The following is a 21,020-nucleotide window of genomic DNA, read 5'->3' on the forward strand; positions in this document are numbered from 1 at the left end:
CATGACTTGGGCATGATTAAGTAAAGATTCTTCTTCCAAATTTAGTTCCTTCTGTTAGCTTCTTGAAAAACTATTTGACCCAAAGCATTTTCTTTCTTTCGTTTTCACAAATTCAAACCCCTTATAGGCTAAGACGATGTTGATGTGCATGAATAAAGATTTCCCATGGGTCCTACTTGTTCTCTTAAGTGTCTATGGCAATTTCGCTTATACTTTCTCGATCATGTAGGAAAATGTAACTTGCTCAAATTGCCTAGGGTTGGCTATTAGTTGCTTGTGTGTCTTTCCTATCCCATTCCTATTCTTGAAAGGACTTGCCAAAGGTGATACACAAAGAGGCTCCCCCAATCCATTAGTGCAACTTATCTTCCATGTTCTTTTAGATGTGCTTATCAAGGATCTTAGTGACCCTTGGGGGTGTCTCTCATAAATATACAAGTTTATAATGTGGATTCAATGCAAAGGATTTTTAAAACCCCCCTTTTTAAGACTCTTTTTATCTATCGAAGGATATCAATTAATGGGGATATTCTTAGGTTGAATAGAAAAGGAGTGTGTGTTATTCATGATAAACTTACAAATAAGAGATATTTAAATTAGGCCTTTAATGCACATGATAGTTCACAACCCTCGGCATGCACAAATTGTTGTGTTGACACCGTCCATCTCCTCTTCCCCTATTTTCATATTGCGTGACTTGCCCTCACGACTTCTTGACTTTCAATTATCATATCATTATAGTCAATGTTCTTTTCCCCCATGGCTTCATCCTCATGAGAAGCTTCGTTGAGGGTAGATTGAGCAAGGCACAATATAGGAAGCTGCATGTAGGAGGGTGGACTTTACATGTCCATATGGACACATTCCCTAAAGTTAATGGTAGTAGTTGATGATAAGAAAGCCAAAAAAAGGGCATTAATGTCATGTTCTCCACTCCTCTCTCTCAGACTCTTGTGTTTTCTTTTCTTAATTAATTGACTTTAGTTTACTTACAAAGTTTAGCACTACATGTATAGAAGTTTGAATAAGTAACATGCATTACTGGCTTTTACATTAAAGTCCCTAATGTAATTAGTTTCACATTTAAAAGTTGTGAAATTGCACAAAACCCTTTTCCCATCGAGAGGCCATATACATGAGGACCAAATAGGATAATAGTAATAATAAATGAAGAATATCTTGCCCTTTTAAGTAGTGTAGCAAATCATAATCTATGAACAAAAAAGCCCTTGGGTGTAAAATGATTGTTTCTATAATTTCATCAAAATGGCAAACTTATTATTGGTTGAGAATCTCCAAAACACAATACACATCATCTATGTTTAGTAATCATGCAAATTTAGTGATTTTTGAGTCATGATCATAAACAAATAGTACATGATAGTTTCGCAGCATTATTCATGAAAAATTGAGGTTTAAAGTAAAGAAAATTGTAAAAATTTCAAAATAACTTTTGAACTTTAAAGAATAAGGTTTAAACCTTTGAAATTTATAAAATTATTGATTATAAAATAGATGTATATGTGAAATTTGATTAAATAATCCCTCCAAAATTTAAGTTAAAGTTTTTCTATGTATTACCAAAGATGTTTTTTCTGAATGGTTATTATAGTGAGAAGCTTGTGTAGATGAGCTATAAGAGTAGATGTCTACCCAAGCTATTATAACAAGGTCAAGCCATGTGCACGTCATGACTAGACTTTTTGAAAGTGCAAGTGAAGTGCATCACATATGGTACCTTTTCTAAAGCAGTTTGATAGGTAACAACACCCTCCCATGAGCCTATTTAGAATGCATGGAAGCCATTTGCGGGCAAAAAATGGAGCGAATTTTCCATTTTTGAGCTCCTTTTGTGCATTTGATAACGTTTACTTTTTAGATAAAGTTATGGAACTTTGCCTTTTGTTTTCTACATTGACTTGTTATAGGCAATCATTTACTCACTACTAATCCACGATTTTCTCCTTCAGCTTACATGAACTCCATGATTGACCTTTAATATCAGATACCATTACTTGTGTAACCATGTTTCAAACTATAACATCCCTAGTTGCCACATTTTGAGAAGAAGTTTCAAACGCCACATGAAGTCTCTAAGTAAAGTTAGCCCTTATGGTTTCTAGACTCTAGGGTAGCGGAGTCAATAAGTTGGTGCAAAACATTGTGCTTGTCGAAAACGCAACCGATTTCTTTGTCTTAACTTCTACCATCAGAATTGCAAGGATTGATTAACATTGGGAAATTTTTATTGCTTTGATTGATGGACTGTACATGGGACATGTTTTGTAAAAGAATGGGTGATGCTGAGAGACCAAAAGCATGACTAAACGAGGAGGCTATTGTGACGAATCTAAACTTTTCCCGATGGCCTCTTACCAATTGCCTCTCTCAAAAAGTAAGATATATTGATGCTCTATTGGGGGGTGGGTAGGCGATTCTGACCAATTTAAACTTTTTCCGATGGCCTCCAACCAATCGCCTAGCTCTCAAAAAGTAAGAGATATCTATTGGGGGGGGGGGGGGGGGATGAGGATCCCGCCCTGCTGGCTGCGTTCAAAAAGAAAAATTCAAACAGGATCCGGTTGGTTGTCGCTGATTGGCTATGGCAAATGCTCAAGCGCATAAAGCATGCCATTCGACACGCCCATCATCCGCGCACTCAAAAACTTCTCTCATCCTCTCCTGTGCTCTGTTTGTGCGTCTGTAGAAGCCAAAGAAATGGCGCCTAAAGCGAAAGAAGCCGCCGCTGTTGGCGAGGGCGAGCAGAAGGCATTGAAGGCCACCAAGCCTGCCGGCGCCGGGAAGAAGCCTGTGGCATCGAAGAAGCCCAAGGCCGAGAAGAAGCCTGCGAAGGAAGGCGGGGCTGATAAGAAGTCGAGGAAGAAGGCCAAGAGGTCGGTGGAGAGCTACAAGATCTATATCTTCAAGGTGCTGAAGCAGGTCCACCCGGACACCGGCATCTCGTCCAAAGCCATGGGCATCATGAACTCCTTCATCAACGACATCTTCGAGAAGCTCGCCCAGGAGGCCTCCCGCCTCGCCCGATACAACAAGAAGCCCACCATCACCTCCCGGGAGATCCAGACCGCCGTCCGCCTCATCTTGCCCGGTGAGCTCGCCAAGCACGCCGTCTCGGAGGGCACCAAGGCCGTCACCAAGTTCACCAGCGCCTAGAGTACACCACATTGCTTGCTCTTGTTGGTCAGCCTTTCTTATGGTGTTTTTGAACACCACCTGTTCTCTCACTGAGAGCCATCCGCATCTTTCGCAGTTGCTCGTCTTCGTCCTACTCATAGCGATCGGCAGTGTTCGAATAAGGCCTCTTGTCTCCAGTGGAAGGCTTACATGGAAACCTTCAAATGGAGGTAAGAGAGCTTAGACTTACGGTAAAATGCTTTGCGTGTGAAACGTACAACGATTGCTAAGTTGCATTGTACAAAGATCTTGAGAAGTAACAAGGAAAAGGGGAAATTGCCTCCTTCTAAGGAGGTGTATTCTAATAATGAAAATGTGATTATTGTAAGCAAGGGTGTTTCCTCAGTTGATAGTGGTAGAGGAGACATTGGCACCAATCCCAAGGAGCATCGAAAGAAGCTTAAGAATCTATCCTAGAGGGGCTAGGGATTTGCCAACTTGTATGGCTCATTGGGTGAGTTGGACTCTTAACATCTAATTAAGCCATTATGGGTAGGGCTACAATAAGATTTACCTTGATATCAAGAAAATGTGACTATTTCAAGCAAGGGTGTTCCCTTAGTTGATAGTGGCACCAATCCCAAGGAGCATTGAAAGAAGCTTAAGAATTTATCTCGGAGGGGCTAGGGATTGACCAACTTGTATTGCTCATTGGGTGAGTTGGACTTTAACATCTAATTAAGCCATTATGGGTAGGGTTACAATAAGATTTACCTTGATATCATGGAATGTGAGGGGCTTTTATTTCATAGGTAGGCAAAACACTTGTTAGATGCTTTTGATGACAAGAAAACTAGATGTACTCACATTGTAGGATGTAAAAATGGACCCAAATGCATCGATTAGATTATGAGGATACTTAATTTTTTAATAATTTCCAAAATAGAAGAACTTGGGGAATTCTAATATTGATCAATGCGCTTTTACCTTAGACTTAGCATTTGTTGATGATTTTGGTTTGGTATTTGGCATCAAGATTAGATTGGATAGTGAGGAGATCATGGTGGTCTTTGTGTATGCTCCCAACTCTTTGACAGAGAGGGCAAAGGTTTGGGCATGGATTGCTAGCAACATATTGGCCGCCAATCCATTTTGCATAGACTAGAATATGACAATGTTGCTTGTGGATAGGTTGCATGGTAATGGTTGCATGGTGAAGGAGAAGTTTGAGTGGTGGAAGTTGCATGATGATTTGCAATTTATGAGTGAGCTGAAGGGTCAAGGTTTTCAAATGTCACAATAGGAGAATTGGTGGCATGTGGTGTGGGGCTTGCCTTGATAGATTTGATGTGAATTAGGATGCTAATTGGTATTCTCTTGAGGTAAAATACGGGGTTTTAAATGGGTATGTGGATTTTGACCATATTTTGATGATGATCAAATGTTAAGTGCACGAGGCGAACCTACAAAACCCCCCCCCCCCCCCCCCCCCCCCCCCCCTTCCCCTTCCAAGGTTTAACACTAGCTTTCTTTATTGACAGATGCTTTGTTACATGCATGAGGTTTTCATGGTGTTTTGATGCAACTATCTTTGAGGGCTTGACAAAGAGGTGGTGTAATTGCATCACGTTGATTATTGTAGTGGCCAATGAGCGTGGAGAGGCTCAAGCTATGAGAAGTAGAAAGCATTTGGATGATGCCATTGAGGTAGACAATTGGTGTCTAATTGTGCTTCTGTTGATCCTTCTAATGGCTACCTTCATCGACTATAATAGGATGTTGAAAGTTACATTCATGCATGGCAAAATAGTAGAATTTCAACTTGTAAGATACAATAGAGGGCCTCTGAAACTCCATTGCGATAAGCCAATCACCAATCTTTTTTTTCAAGCTTTTAAATGCAAGCAGCAATGTGATACTATAGTTGTTATTGAGGATGAAGTTGGTAGGAGCGTGAGGGATCAAGATGATATCTCCAACATTTTTGTAAAGCATCTAGCTTCTATTCGATTATGTATAGGGGTATCAAGAGTGTCTTCATAGGTTCCTTGGACCTATATGATGAATGTCCTTTATAAGGTGGTCTTTAAGTCATTGGCAATGAGGATTATAATTTATCTTGTCTAGGATCATGCATGGAAGACAATATGGCTTTGTGTATTCCTATGAGATTCATGACGATATTTCGAACTTACTATTTGAGATTAACTAGGCCATGCAACTAAGAGAAGGCTATTGCTTCATCAACCTTGATCTTGCAACTAGGGTTTCATTATTGAAGTCTTGTACTAGTGTGGTTTTAGTGATTTGTTTTGCAACATGGTCTAAGCCTTATTTTCCAATGCGTTGGTTGTGGTGGGTATCAACGGTTGTTTCTTTAAGCCTTTTGTGCTTAGGTATTCTATCCATCAAGGGTGTGCTCTACTCCTGTTGCTTTTTTCTTTGATTAGGTAACTGCTCATAAGCCTAGAGATTTCATTGCAAATCAATAAATAAGATTGGTTTGAGGTGTGGATTAGCCCTAGGTGTTGCTAGTAGACTTACGATTCTCAAATCAATCTTTAGCCCAATGATTATCTTCAATGCAACGATGATTTCATTCTCCAATACAACTTGGAATAAGGCGGACGCTCTCTTTTGGGGGTATGTGTTGTCATTCAAAGGGAAAAGTGGCTCATCTGGGACTAGTTAAATTGGCCTAAGGAGAAAGGAGGTGTTGGTTTGGAGTCCCTTAAGGAGAAGTCATAAGTCTTGTGGTTCTATCTCCTTAAAATGGTTGGACTCTAGCCACCATGGGCTATACTTTTTAGGCATTGGATCAATGATGCTAATGTAGGTCATAGGTGGATGGACTTGTCTCATTGGGATAATATTTTGTACAAGGATTTCTCCATCAAAATCAAGTAACTTGATGTTGCTCAAAATATATTTAATTCTTGAAAAGCTCTAATAATGAACTATCAATGAAAGGGAGATGAAATAGGTAGGGTTGATGGTTCTTTGCACCAATCTATTTAGTGGCAAAGTGCAGCTTTTGAATGAAACTTCTATTCTGCTAAAACAAATCTAGAATTTTCCAAGGTGATGTGCAACAAAGGTATGGTTAGGTGGTGTGATGTTTAGGATCCTACTTCTTTGGAGTTTTGTGATGTTGATGTTGTTGGTCAAAGATTTTGGATTGGAAAGATAGGAACTCGATTGATACCATGAAATCAAGTAAAGTTTGAAGGACAAATGGCCTTCAATTGTGGTGCAATTTTTGGGTGACTTTGTGGTATCCAATATTGTTTGGATACTTAGGATGGTAGCTAGCTAGAAATGTTATGATCCTAGAGTCAATATGTGTACTTAGAAAGAAGAGATTGAAAAAAGTATGGAGGGCTACTCCCTCTTTCAAGCTCAATTTGATTTGTGGAGAATCATAGCTAACAGGCTGTCAATAAGGGATAGCATTAATGTTAAAGGTGTCACTCATTTATGCCCACTTTGTAAAAGGGGAGAAGAGTTAGCCAAGGACATTTTTTTTGGGACCGTGTCAAGATTTGCACCTATTGGAATAAGCTACAATCTCATATGAGGAAGATAGGGTTTCATCATACTTAATTCGAAGCAAACTTTATTGGGGAATCAAGGAAATATAAATGATGAGTTGTGGAGTCTCGACTATCCTTAGGGGTGTTTCATGTAGATCCATGTTGTGGGAGCTCACGCTCAACCGCTAAGATCCATGGACTACTTATGGACTACTTATCGTTTCAAGCGTTCCAAGCCGAGTACTAATGGCTACCTCTCACATACCCGATGCGCCATCCACATCTATGGGTGTAGTGAGCTTACCTCCAGGTTGATTGAGTTACCTCCTTTGCCACGCACTCCGGTAGCTCCACGATCTAAGTGCAAGCTTCAAGTAAGCTTCATCCTCAAGCTCCACACTCCAAGCTCCGTAGCCGCGAGCAAGAGAAGAGAAGAGAAGAATAGAGGGAAAGATGGAGAGCTTCTCCTCCTTGGTCCCTCACCCTCACACACTCACTCCCTCACACTCTCACACTTCCTCTCTCAAGTACAAGCTTAAGCAAGCAAGAAGAAGAAGAAGAAGAAGAAGAAGAAGAAGAAGAAGAAGAGGAGATCCACTTTTGGCCACACACAAGAATGAGCTTCTCATTCACTTTTCAACTTTATATACAAAACCCTAAATCCCTTTTGGGCGGTCATCCCCTTATCCCCTTTTTTACATGGCCGGATGTGGCCTAGGTCATTTTTCCCATTGTCCTCCTATCTTCCTAGCTTCCTTCCTACCACCCATCTACCTTTACAAATTGCATGGGTGAAAGTCAGGCGCTCTTTAAATTAAACCATGATGCGCTTGCGCTCTTTTACAAAAGTATTGACTTGCGCTTTTCCTTGTGCACATTTTTCCCTTTTTTAGGACTTTTCTATGCTTCTTGTGTTTTCAGATTTTTCTTAGTGCGCCTTTATCTTCTGTTTCACTTTTGCCTTGGTCGTGTCTTCTACTTTAGATTTTTTAACTTTTCCACCTTGTTCGTTTGACGGTTAACATTATCCCCCTTCTAGACGAGTGCCAGTTCCATGGCACTCACCGTCGTAGGTAGTAAGCTTTGGCCTGTACTGAAGATGTGGGTGGAAGGGACATCGATGGTTGCTGTGGAGGAGTGTTGGTGGTGGTGTGAAGGAAGGTTGTTGGGGGCACGTTGGTGGCATAGGTGGCTGGTGGTAGGGTTGTCGAAGTTGGTGGTGGGGTTGTTTTTTGTTGGGGATTGCATTGATGGCCAGCACAAGTGTTGGTTGGTTGGGGATTCTGCACATGATGATTCCTGGTAGGCTTGCAAGATGATAAAGGATAAGAATTCAGAGTTAGGTCTCGATGAAGAGCAAACGAAACTCTCGTTGGAGTCTTCAATACCTACAATTGAAAACCTCTCATAGGTGGTCTCTCCCTAGGGGTAGTGCTAGTCTTCTCTATCATGCACAAGAGATAGTTCAATTAGTTTGGGAGACAGGTCGAACTCTAAGGAAGCTGAGAGTATTGTCCTGCACTTGAGGACTCAAATTGTGTATATATTTTGGTACAGATATTATATGAGTGCTTATGTATACTTAGATATTACGTAGTTAGAAGACCACGGACTGGGTTCTCGTAACAATGTGTGGATGAAGTAAAGTTGTCCATGTTGAGAAGAAGTACACGTGAAGGTGTATGAGACATCTTTTGCATTGTGATTGCACGGCGTAGCATAATTGAACACAAGGACACTACACTTTCGATAGCTGGGAGCTATTGGACTTGCTTGATGAGGACGGTGTACTTTTCATGGCCATTCGTGCGGCGCTTACCACAATTAATTGCAATGGTATTACGGTAGAGTGCAAGAGGGAATCGTGCGAATGGATCAGGGTGACAGGTCTAACCATAGGCGAGACAAGCTCCCTAGGTATGTCCTGTCCTTGATGTGCCCTGAACAATTGTGGGTGATGCTAAAGAGCTAGGGGACTAGGGACGGAGCCAGCTGACTGAGGTCATTGGACGTACCTAATTTGAGGGCCCCTAGGTGCTGTGCTGTGATCATGGGTGCTTCGTATCTTTTCATTCTTTTCTTTTCTTTTTTTATTTTCCATTTTCTTTTTCGTTTCTTTTTCTTGTGCTTTTTTCTTTCTTTCTTTTTTTCTCTTCTCTTTTCTCCTCTTTTTTTTTGTTGGACTTGCCTGAGTACAACCATTGCAATATGTTGAGGCTATCAACCTTTCACTGGGTTGGAAAATGTCAAGCTTCGAAGGCTCATAGAATGGATATTACAGTGATGATTGTGTCCTAGCCTTGTTGTTAGAGAAGCAGTTTTGAGATGGGGAGATACACTTGAGATATTACAACCCTCCTTGGAACATGCGATATTGGTATAACTGGGATAACAGCTGCCATGAGTGCCTGGCGCAGAGTGTAACCTAGAAAGAGAAAGTGGTTAAGATCATGCTTTGGGCCATGCGAGGTGGGTATTTGCAATGGTGATTTTTGCTTTCGGCAGCGTGGCTTTGTTGCGGCTCTTTGTGAGGTTAGTGGTCTTGCGATGACTTGGGCATTGAACACGTTCGTATGAAGACCTATGTCGTCTTGCATCCACTTGTCACTTCATGAGAGTATATGCAAGTTGCACGTCTCAAGTACAACAAATAGAAGCAATCATGTCAAGATATTACTTTATCAAAATTCTATGATACTGATTGCAATGCATATTCCGGTGCTTGTTAAAGGCGTGGCATATATTAGCAATAGGTAAGGAAAGTGTATACAGGTGGGGAGCTTGCCTCTTTAACCATTTAAAGACAAAAAGTTATGATAGGATGGTCTTTGTTAAGCTGCTTATATATCATAGGGGCTACTCTATTTGCACGAGGCGGGGCGAGTTTGGGTGGTCGCGCGACCGAGGTTGTGCCAGTGAGGGGCTCCTATGAGGTTGGGCGAGGAAGATGTCGGCTGGGACCCATATGGTGTAGTCCCTGGCCGCAACTGTTTCCAGAATGCTTTTAAACAATGCATCAAATTCTTCCTTGTCTCGAGCTGCCCTCTCCTCTTTTGAGCACCTGGTGCCCGAGCGCCTGGTGGGAGCTTGCACGGTTGGTGTTGCCACACCTCGTGTACTCCCTTGAGCCCTCGTCCTCTTGGCTTGGGGGGTTTTCGGCCTGCGTCCAGGGCGGTGTTGTTTAGGGTCTCTTTTCGGCGCGTACCTCTTTAGAGTAGGCATGTAGCGTTTTGGTGGGGGCACTAGTGCCTTATGCTCTTTTTGACGGCAGGCAGAGAGCTTCCTTGTATGCCAGCTGCACTACGTGGTCCATGGCTGCTACCGTAGGGGGACCTGCAAAATGCGAACCAAGGATTAGGCCCTAAGGTAGGATAAACCTATTCTCATGGAAGGGATTATACAATGGGTTATCAAGCGCATATGATGAGGAGGGGAGAGGTGAGGCATGCAGTGTTTGTTGTAGAGGGATGGCCCCCATGATGATGTTCGTTTTGCCTCCAGCCATTAGTAGATCTTGGCTTATGCTAAGTTGCGTGGACTGGTTGTCATGGAGTGGGGCAGGGCTCATCCTCGGAAGGATAGACCAGAAAGGGGAAAAGGTGTATAGAAAGGGACGGTACCCTATCTACACCATCAGAGATGTTGGTCAAGGCTTCCTATGGCGGCAATGAGGGTTGTATGCCCTCCACTTGGAGGCAAGAATTCTAAATGTGTGGTGAGAGGAGGACCTGAGGAGCTCAGCGTATCAAACCCAACTCTTCTCCCTATGCTTGACTATCGTTGCTTGTGTGTGTTGATATTATCCATATAGGGTCACAAAATTCATTGTCTATTTATGCACATGTTTACGAATCCATGTCACTTTATGAGGATAAAAACCAATTGTAGAATTCAAGATTGTACTGGAGCATGGCACACGCATCCAGACAGTCTTCTTAATAGCATCAGGTATTTTGCAACGTCAAGTATCATGGTACCTTGTCCAAGTCGACTTGCAACATGTAGCTCCTCCTCAGTGAGAACTTTATCAGCCAGAGAGTTCTCTTGGCTAGTTCCAGCTAAGTTTGCATCCCGAATGGTAGTCAGCACACTCAAAAGGAAGTTGGTGCCACATAGGTTGGGTCTCTTTGAGATCATCATTTGGCCAATCACTCCTCCGAGACCACTATAATTTGGGTTCCTAGTTCGGCCATTACAACGCGGTTTTCAACCCAACGTTTTTCGAATTGACTTCGACCCTATGATTGTTGTGTTAGTTTCTCTATCTCTAAGAGATTTGGTTGGTAGAGCATATCATTGAATGTTACAGTTAAGCGTAGGTTCGTCGGCTGTCGCATGCGTTCATGCAGGAGCCTGTCATAGTGCTCGTTAAGATGTTCTTGCTCTTCCCAGGATAGGGGAAATGGCAAGTATTCTTCAAGCTACTCCTTAGGGAATGCACCCATGTTTGCCAGGATATAGACACGTGCGAACACTTTGAGCTTAGCATCCAACTTAGTTAAGCATTCTGCGACACTTCTATGTTCAATGAGGGCTTTCTTGGTCGCTATCTCATGCAAGGTTCTAGGAATTTCCCTAGGCTTTAGCATAGCTGGGGGCTTAGGCCTAGATGAGCAAGATTGGTCAACACTAGGGTTGCTTATGCTCTCGAGGTTTCCATGTTTCCCCTTAGGCTTTGTTATTGCATCATGGTTCTCCTTAAATGTGACTAGTATAAATTTGTCACCCTGTATTATTCCTCAGCTCTCCAGCGCTCTTGGTCTCAATGTTCTTGGGGTCCACAATCACTTGTAACTGCTGTTGTTTTTATTGTTTCCTACTCTTTTTCTTGGTTAGTGAAGGTGCATCTCTCAATGACTCAGGACCCTAGACTAGGTCAACCGTTTTGATGTGCTTGGTTGGGCCTCAGCATTCTCTTTCTTTAGTGTGTCCTCATGGGACATAGTCGTGGCCTGTTGAATAGCCTCGCTAGGTTGTGAGGGTACAACTGCCTCCCTTTTTGGAGAGTTTAGCTCTTCGGCCAATTCCCTTCTTTTGCATATCCTCAAGGATTACATCTGATATCTGCTTGTCAAGCTATTTACCACAGCACAGTGGAGCAGGAAAATGGAGCAGAGGAGCGGAAAAATGGAAAGGAGATAACCGAAAAGGGCATAGGACAAAGGAAGGAAAAGGCGCCCCGGATGGAAGTTAGACCCTGAAAAATGTGAATGACGACCTCTCCAGAAGGCCTCAATGTCGCCTCGAGAAAAGAAAAAAGTAAAAGCGCACCATTAATTGTGAAAGCGCTCTCGAATCCTTGTAAAAGAGTGCCAGGCTCACTCCTGTGCAAATTGTATGCACTAGTTGGGAATGGGATAAGTTAGAACGGTGGGAAATAGGAAAAGGGGGCATAGGCTAATGGCCGGCCATGTAAAAGTAGGGATGACCGTCCAAAAAGTAGGGCATGTATATAAAGCTCAAAAGTGAATGAGAAGCTCATTCTCTTGTGTGGCCAAAGCTTCTTCTTCTTCTTCTTCTCTTGTTTCTTACCTTCTTGCTTGTGCTTGAGTGAGGGGTTGAGGAAGTGTGAGGGAGTGAGTGTGTGAGAGTGAGGGATCGTGGAGAAGAAGCTCCTCATCTTCTCTCTTCATCTTCTCTTCTTCTCTTCTCTTCTTTTCTCTCGCGCGGCTATGGAGGATGGAGCTTGACGAAGAGGGCTTGAGATTGCTTGAGCTTGCCACAAGGATTGTGAAACTACCTGAGTGCAAGAGAGAGGAGGGAACTCGATCGAGCATCAAGGTAGGCTCACTACACTCGTAAGGTAGGCATTGCGCGTCGGCTATGTGAGAGGTAGCCATGGCTGCTCGGCTTGAAACGCTTGATTAATAAGCGGTCCGTAGGTCTCAGGTAGAGCTCCGTAGCTCCCCTCCATTTTGGTTTCGTTGTCGGGACCGAAGGAATCGAGCCTTGAGCGCCGTGTGCATCGAATCGAGCATAGAAGTAGGGTTTGCAGCCCAAACCGGTGCTCGAGATAGTTAGGAGATTTAGGAGGTTTTAATCCTTGGAGCAAGTAAGTATTTTGATTTGTTGTTGAATGGACCATCCATCTCTATCTTTGGTTTTGATTTTTGTTGCATTAGGTTAAGATTAGGACAGGAAAAGGAAGGAAAACATAAGGGTTCTGCTACTGCTGGAAACAATGAAATAGGGACACAGATTCTGATTTTCTGGCTGGAAGAGAGTGAGGGACTAATTTCTGAGGTTACAACACGCTGGGATGGGGCAATAAGAGGCCCAGGGAACCAGGAAAGACCACATTTGACATTCTGCCTTGTGAGAAGAGAGTGAGCTTGAGAGCCAGGGAGAGAGAGAGAGAGAGAATAAATTGTATCTTCTTTGTTGAAGATCACCTTCCATAATATTGTAAATGTTGAGATCTAGCTTCTCATCAATGGGAACATTCAAATATATGACAAACCCATCATACTCGTTCCTTTCCAATAAAGACAAAAACTAACATTATCTCAAGAACATGCTTGAAGGGTGTATCATCTCTCTAATGCTTTCCATCCCAAAGAAGATCCAATGCTTCGAAGTTTCCTATTTCAAGGCCGTTGCATAACAACAAAGCCTTTCATTTTCAAAATCCAAGCTCTGTAACATGCATTAGTTCTTGAAAGAACTTGAAATACAATTGGAAATCCCATGGCATCCTTGATGCATGCCCTTGGGTTTGATCAATTATACACATGCCCAAATGTAGACTCTCTACTTTCAAACATGTATCCAAGAAAAATTCACCCTCCATTTCCATACTTGCCATGCATACTCGCCATTTGAGGTCTTTTTCTAAATCCTCAATTGTGTCTACTTGATCTACAAGCCGTTTCACATATGCTTTTTCATTTGAAGAGTTCTTGACATTTGATCTTCCAACTTGAATCTTTGATTTAATCCAATCGATGCACATTTCTTAAAATTGATTATATACACTAACTTCAATCATAAATTTTTTACAGAGAGAGAGAGAGAGAGAGAGAGAGAGAGAGAGAGAGAGAGAGAGAGAGAGAGAGAGAGAGAGAGAGAGAGAGAGAGAGAGAGAGAGAGAGAGAGAGAGAGAGAGAGAGAGAGAGAGAGAGAGAGAGAGAGAGAGAGAGAGAGAGAGAGAGAGAGAGAGAGAGAGAGAGAGAGAGCTGTAGGGAGATCTTTGGAATGCCGATCGATTCGAGCGCCACAGTGATTCCAGGTATTGCCTGGCATTTCCTTGTATTGTTTTGCTCTTATTTGGAAGGCACGGGATGATTCCACGGAGTAGGTGTTGACCTTGAAGCATCGTGCGCAACCCACGTGCCGTTGTTTGCGCTGTCAGACCAGTTCGTCCGACTCCCAGAATAGGACCACCTGATTTCTAGAGTCGGACCGTTCGACTGCGAGAATCGGACCACTTTGTCCGATTCGATTCCAAGAATCGGACCATTGCGAGAATCGGACCTAGTGCCAAAATTGGACCACGTGTCCTAGTCCTAGAATCGGACCACTCGACCCATCGCAGTAGTCAGTCCCCCCTGTCCGAATAGGGAAATCGGACCAAAGTAAAATTTGACCACCCTGTCCGAGTCTCAAAATAGGATCAACTATGATAATTGGACCACCATTCCTATTGTGAAAATCGGACCAGCCCGTCCGATTCCCAGAATCAAACTAGCATGTCCGATTCCCAGAATCGGACCACTTCACCAGAACTTAAAATAGAGGGTTTTTCAGCCTGCCCTATAGTCTTGGCCATCCTGATCAAATCTCTGACCCCCCTGGAAACCCAATTTAGCCCCTAGAAGCCAGAGACGAGACAGGATAACCGAGGATTTACCTCAAATAGCTAGACACTGAGCAGATCGAATTTAGAACTTGACTTGACTTTCCGTAACCAACCAACCAACCCTGAAGTAGAATAGAGAACGCAGCATGGACTTTCAGTAAGACCTTAGATCAGCCAGAACCTGCGCTTAGAGCCATATCAGGCTACGAACGTGAGGGGAAGAGTGGAGTTTGCATTGAGCATTGCCTGCATCCGCACCTCACTTTTGATTTCATCACCAAAGGTGCACTACAAGAAAAGAAAAAACCTGTTTTTGCACTGAGCACTAGAAAGCATAAAGCACAACTTGTGAATAAGATTGACATCTGCTTTCAATAACAAGGAACTCATCAGGAGGTATAATAACATCAAGGAACCCACGATTAGGAGAAGATCCCAAAACATAGTTGGGTGCCTGAGAGCCCCATCAGTAGGACCGTAAGAGGACACAAAGATCTAGAAGGCGATAACATAGAGGATCGAACGCTGTCGGAGCTACTCAAATTGATCGATGACCTTGTGGAGCTGGAAGTGGGAGCAATGTCAAGATCAGGAGGCGGACAAGGAGAGGACCGACTGGACTTGAGAGAATTCCTAGTCTTGGTGCAAGAGTTAGTTAATGAGTACGACTTGTTGACTAGGATGGTAGTTCGGGGCAGACCAGTAGAGGAAGTGGTAGCAAACCTAGAAGAGGAAAGAAAGGCGATTAGAAAAGCATTAGAGAGCATAATTGCCTCTAACCACGAGCAAAAGGCTAGAAAACTCCAACAAGATGTAGACATGTACGAGGCCCGTGTGCTAGCCTTGGCTGGTGCAGACAAAGCATGACCAAATGCAGAGAGAGAACGAGCAACAGAGGCTGACTTATCGTTGAGTGAACTTATAGCCAAGCGGCTCATGGACAATACGTCTACTGAGGAGAGTGCAACAGCCTTAGCTACAGCATTACTCTCGGGATTGGGGATCACGCAAGGGGCAAAGGGGCAATCTAGGATCCCTATTGTAGCAAAGCAGCTAGACAAGTATGAACCTAGCAATGACCCATATAGCTTTGTGGAGCAATTTGAACAAGTTTGCGAAGCAAATGGTCTCACGGACCTTGCACAACGCTCTTAAGCTTTCGGTTTGTGCTTAGGTGATAAGGGGAGAATTTGGTACACTAGTTTAGATGCAACTGAGTGCACGAACTTTGCCCGTCTTAAGGACCTCTTTATCAAGAGATTCTCTGAGGCAGGGTACTCTGACAATCTCATCGTGCGATTGATGAATGTCGGTCAGAGGGAAAAGGAAGACGTAAGGGACTATGTCACTCATGTGCGTAGTCTCTTCATAAGAGGATCCCTACCAATGAGTGACCTAACGAGAAGACTGTGTCTACCGTGTTTATAAATGGAATTCGAAGCGAGGAGCTCTACAAGGCTTTGGCTAGTAACTCCACTCTACACCGGGACGTGTTAGCTAGAGTCTTTGAAGAGGCAATAAGGGTGGACGATCAGCTTAGGGAGCGAAGCATGAGGAACACCAATCGGGACAATACAAGCCAAAGGGCTCCAAAGCGGTCAACAATTTGAGAGAGAGAGAGAACTCTAGCATACATGAGAAGGGAAAGAGTGTTGACCAAGGCCAGGAGCTAGCTGAGGTAAGAACGGAGCTTGCACGATTGCAAGAACAAATGAGGAAGCTTGTGTGGTCGCATGTGCAGTGTATACACTGTGGCAGTAGCCACCTCCCAGCCGAGTGCCAAGATCCTAGATCTAGGCCATGCTCGAACTGCGATAAGTTTGGTCATGACGCATTACATTGGAGACTGCCATGGAGATTCCCATATGCACAGCAATACAACCCTCCATACTTAGGTAACATGCCACTTAACCTCTTTGGCAAGGGACCCCAATTGCCTCTTCCAGCACCAAATGACGCAAGATCGGCCATTCCTAGGCTAGAGATGAACCCAACAGGCAACCCAGACCACCAAGGCCCTATGTAACCCATCCACCGAGTGACGCTCCTGTTCATTATGTGAAAAACCTAGTGAAGAGGAGACCTACGTGAACCCATACATATCCTATGATGAGGAAGGCAATCCAGTCCTGATGGACTACCGACCAGTATCGGTGACGGTGCTAGGTAGAGGAAGAGGTAGAGGCTTTGGAGGACCAAGCCAAGATCCAATCTCATGCTGGACTTGCGGCCATATTTCATCATGCTGCCTGGAAAGGGAACATGCAAACAAGGACAAAGCTGACCTTTGATGCACTGAGTGTGAAATCACATACCTATTTCCTGACTGTCCTAGACGAAAGCCATCAACTAGTTTTGCCAATGTGCCCTCAATACCCTTGGGGCTTTTCGGTGTGGAGACCTTTGACAGTGAGGATACGCCCATCCCATTATATGTCATGACGCGAGCACAGACCAAACAGGCAGGCATCTCATTGCCTGGGCCAAGTAACCTAGATGCAACCTCGTTGGAAAAGAAAAGACGGAGGAGAAGGAGAAAGAGAACGGACACAAGGATTACCCTCAAGACTGAGGGAGCTACAATGCTAGTGACGGGAAAGAGGGTCACTGATGCAGAGGCAGAAACCTCAGCTCTTAGGACAACAGAACTAGGGAGTGCCAAGGTAAGGAAATACCCCCACCCCAGACGGCAACTCGAGGCTATAGCCAAAGTCAAGGAGTGGGTCAAGGATGCCCAGGAATACCTTAAGGATTAAGAGCCCATACTGGAGGATCATATTGAAGACCTCTCTAGTGTGGGTACACCCGTTTCACCATCGCGACCTCAATCGGGGTACATACCCACACCACGTGAGATGCCACAGAGACAAGACCAAGAAAAAGCATGTTAGCAAGCTAACCAAGACATATGGCCAAAGAATGCTGATCAAGGAGGAAGGCAACCACATGGCAACCTCCTCACCACTTTATAACCACGCCAGTAACCTTAAGCCTAGGAGATCTGCTTCGGCAGCACCCTTTCTTATGGCAAGAATTAAAGCACTGGGTGGAGGGAAAGGAGGAGCACACTGCCGCTGACTTGCAAGAGCAGGACGTAGTCACGCAGATTCTAAGTCTAACGCTACACTCAGTTCCAAGGTCACTACACGTCAATGCTTTCTAGGAAGGCACTGAGATACATGCAGTCTTACCTATCTTAGCCTTGGGGGATGCAACACGAAAAGGAATCGTAGACACAGGTGCCGGTGTCAGTGTCTTGAGCCACACTGTTCTACAGGCCTGGGGAAACCCACCTGTGGAAACGGCTAGATTGAATGTCACATTGGCCAATGGAATGAAGGTCAGACCATTTGGGGTCCTAAAGAACTGGCCAATGAAGGTCGCAGGGGTGCAGTTTTTTGTGAACTTCATTGTCAGGAAGGGAGTGGACTATGACATACTGCTAGGCCGACCCTGGATGAGGAATGCACGAGTTATTGAAGATTGGGGTAACAATCTCATCTTCTTGGGGAATAGAATAGAAGTTGTAAGGGTTGAGATGGATACCTGGAAGACTACCCCAGTCGACCTTGATGCTATCTCAACCATGCTAAAAGGTGATGCACAAGCAAGCAAACCTTATGGGTCATTGAACAAGTACATCCCTTGCCCTAAGGATGAGCGGGATTGGATGCACATCTTGGCATCCGTGGACCTACCGTTCTCAGATGAGGAAGTGCTATATAGGCAATCTGCTAAATCCCTAAGCATTCCAGCAAGGGAGCCCATCGTGCCACTCTGCATGATGGCAGGAAGCTCACATAACCCAGGGAAACCGGTCTCATTCCATATCCCCACCAACAAGCTCGAGCTTCAGGGAATCATAGAGTACCTGACTGGTAAACTGAAGAGCAACATGGCTGCCAATCTAAAACCCCTAAGTGATCTTTTGGCTAAGCCTGAGTGGAAATGGACCGAAATTCACGATCTTAACCTGTTATACAATTGGGCTTTAGTTACTGACGAAAAGGAGATTGGAGAGGAAAGCTTGGGGGATGATGAGCAGTCAGAGGGGCAAGACTCTGATGATGAGGAGTACGAGGACTGCCGCTCTATTGGAGACAAGAGTGAAGAAGAGTTAAACATGATAGAATATGACACTGAAGGGAGAGCGATCGCACAGATCAAGGCAGACTCTAGGCCCAGAAGGGAAAGGGCAGGCTGGAATGAAAGAGGAGTCATGCAGATGGAGTGCGATAGATCCTGGTTGGAGCACATAGGAGCAATGGATTATGAGCAGGCAGGGGTGGCGCAACCATTGGTAGTTCCAGTGCTTAAGACGGATACACCTACTGAATTAAGACCCCCTGGTGAAACTCCTTCCTCAAGCAAGGGATGTGAGTTTAACTCGAAGTCTGAAGTCAGTACGGAGAGTGATCCCGAAATACCCCAACCCTCTAAGGTTAGACACACCAAAGGGGACTTGCCAGTCCACATAAGGCACAGACGGCTAAAGGAGGAGGCCAGGAAGCGAACTAATGACTTAGAATCAGAGAGGCAAAAGAAGTCGCAGGATCTCCCCAAATACTTCACAAAGTTTAAGAAGGGTGAGAGTAGTGATTCTGCTAGGAGCAAAGAGACAAGGGCAAACCAGTGAGCCGATTGAGGGACCCGCCAAGGTCAAGGAAGCCAACTTGGCAGGGGAAGGCGAGAAGCCTCGACCTATGTTCATTGCTGATGACTTGACCAAGGATGAGGAGGCTAAACTTGTTGCTCTCCTACGAGAGTATGTCGACGTGTTTGCCTGGTCCTTGGAGGAACTTAAAGGAGTCGATCCTAGGGTTGTGACCCATAATATCCCAATGGTTCCAGATGCGGTGCCAACAAAGCAATGACCTTATCCTATGAATCCCAAACATGCCCATGCAGTAAAGGAGGAAATCGATAAGCTCATGAAGGCGGGATTTATATATGAGATTGAGCAGACGGATTGGGTATCACCCATAGTGATCGTTATGAAAAAGAATGGTAAAATTTGAGTGTGCGTGAATTACAAGAAAGTTAATGCCGCTACGAAGAGGGACAACTACCCCTTATTGTATGCCGAGCACATGCTGGAGAGGGTAGCAGGGAAAGAAGCCTATAGCTTCCTGGATGGCTTCTCTAGCTATAATCAAGTGCAAGTGCACCTTGACGATAGGCATAAGACTGCCTTCGCTACGGAGTGGGGTGTATTCACCTACATCGTTATGCCCTTTGGGCTAATGAATGCACCTACGGCCTTCCAACGATTAATGTGCACCATCTTCAAGGATATGCTTAGACGTGAGCTAGAGGTGTTCGTAGATGACTTATGCGTATACTCTAGTTGGGCCGAACACTTAGAAAAGTTGAGAGCTGTCTTTGAACAATGTCAGTTATACAACCTCTCGTTGAACCCTTTAAAGTGCCAGTTCTAGGTGAAGCACGTATGTATTGTAGGGCACGTAGTGTCAAGGAATGAGATTGCCACTGACTTCTCAAAATTCAGGGTCATTGTCGACCTACCATCACCCATTAACTACAAGGGCGTTCAGTGTTTCTTAGGCCATACGGGATACTATCGATGCTTTGTATTGAATTATGCACTGATTGCTAAACCATTGTACAAGCTGCTGATCGTATTCGAGTGGACTTAAGAATGCCAGCGTGCATATGAAGAGTTGAAGAAGGCTCTCACCACTACACCAATCTTACGAGCCCCAAACTGGAGCATAACATTCCATGTACACATAGATGCCTCTAAGTTTGCTATTGGAGCTGTTCTATGCCAGCCTGGTGAGCATAACCTAGATTACCCCGTGAGTTTTGCTAGCAGGCAACTCACTGAAACGGAGATGAACTATTCCATTACAGAATGGGAAGGGTTAACCATGGTGTTTGCTATAAAGAAATTTAGGCATTATCAGTTGGCCACCCCCTTCGTCTTTTTCGTTGACCATCAAGCCTTGCTTTATCTCATGAACAAGCCGTGCGCTACAGGTCGCATAGCTAGATGGTTACTTTTCCTGTTGGAATTTGATTTTTCTATGGTTGTATGTAAGGAAAAGTGGCACTACATGGTTGATCACATGTCCCGCATACCCACAAGAGAAGCTGCTGGACAAGGCATGCCTGACAACCTACCAGACGCTAATCTCTTTGGCTTGTCTAGCGAAAGAGACTTGTTTAGGGCCGATCTGACGCCATTTTGGGCCGATGATGTAGTTCAAGTGCTAGAAAATGGTCTGCCTGAGAGACCTATTGAGAAAGCCAGGCTAAGGAGACTTATCTTAAAGATCCAGCCATACCAACTGATCGCCGGCCAACTCAATAGGCTAGGACAAGATGGTTTGTTGCGTAGATGTGTGTGTGAGCACGAGATGCACGATGTATTAAGAGAAGCGCATGGTGGAATAGCTGGAGGACACTTTAGTGGGGATACAATAGCCCGTAAGGTGCTACAATCCCAACTATGGTGGCCCACCTTATTCCGTGATGCTGCTACATTTATAAAACACTGCGATGAGTGCTAGAGGACTAAGGTGCCTGTGCGC

The 21,020-nt window shown here is 44.2% G+C and overlaps 1 protein-coding gene across 3 annotated transcripts in view; it reads left to right on the forward strand.

Moving 5' to 3' along the window:
- The first annotated feature begins 2,655 nt into the window (after positions 1–2,655).
- LOC148012557 (histone H2B.9-like) overlaps positions 2,656–21,020 on the forward strand; it is a 43,916-nt gene continuing 25,551 nt past the window's right edge. The window contains exons 1-2 of one of the 3 annotated variants that reach the window (XR_015689034.1): positions 2,656–3,175; positions 3,272–3,365. Coding sequence is in view for 1 of the 3 variants with exons in the window: in XM_087668915.1 (XP_087525041.1) it covers positions 2,719–3,174 (456 nt within the window). In the remaining 2 variants the exon portion in view is untranslated. Of the gene's footprint in view, positions 4,549–4,676; positions 5,324–21,020 lie in introns of those variants that run through there. The other 2 variants (XM_087668915.1, XR_015689033.1) reach the window with 2 other exon arrangements.

This window comes from Lygodium microphyllum, chromosome 27 (genome assembly GCF_053477565.2).
Source record: "Lygodium microphyllum isolate KBCC chromosome 27, Lygodium_microphyllum_v1.1.10, whole genome shotgun sequence".
NCBI lineage: Eukaryota > Viridiplantae > Streptophyta > Polypodiopsida > Schizaeales > Lygodiaceae > Lygodium > Lygodium microphyllum.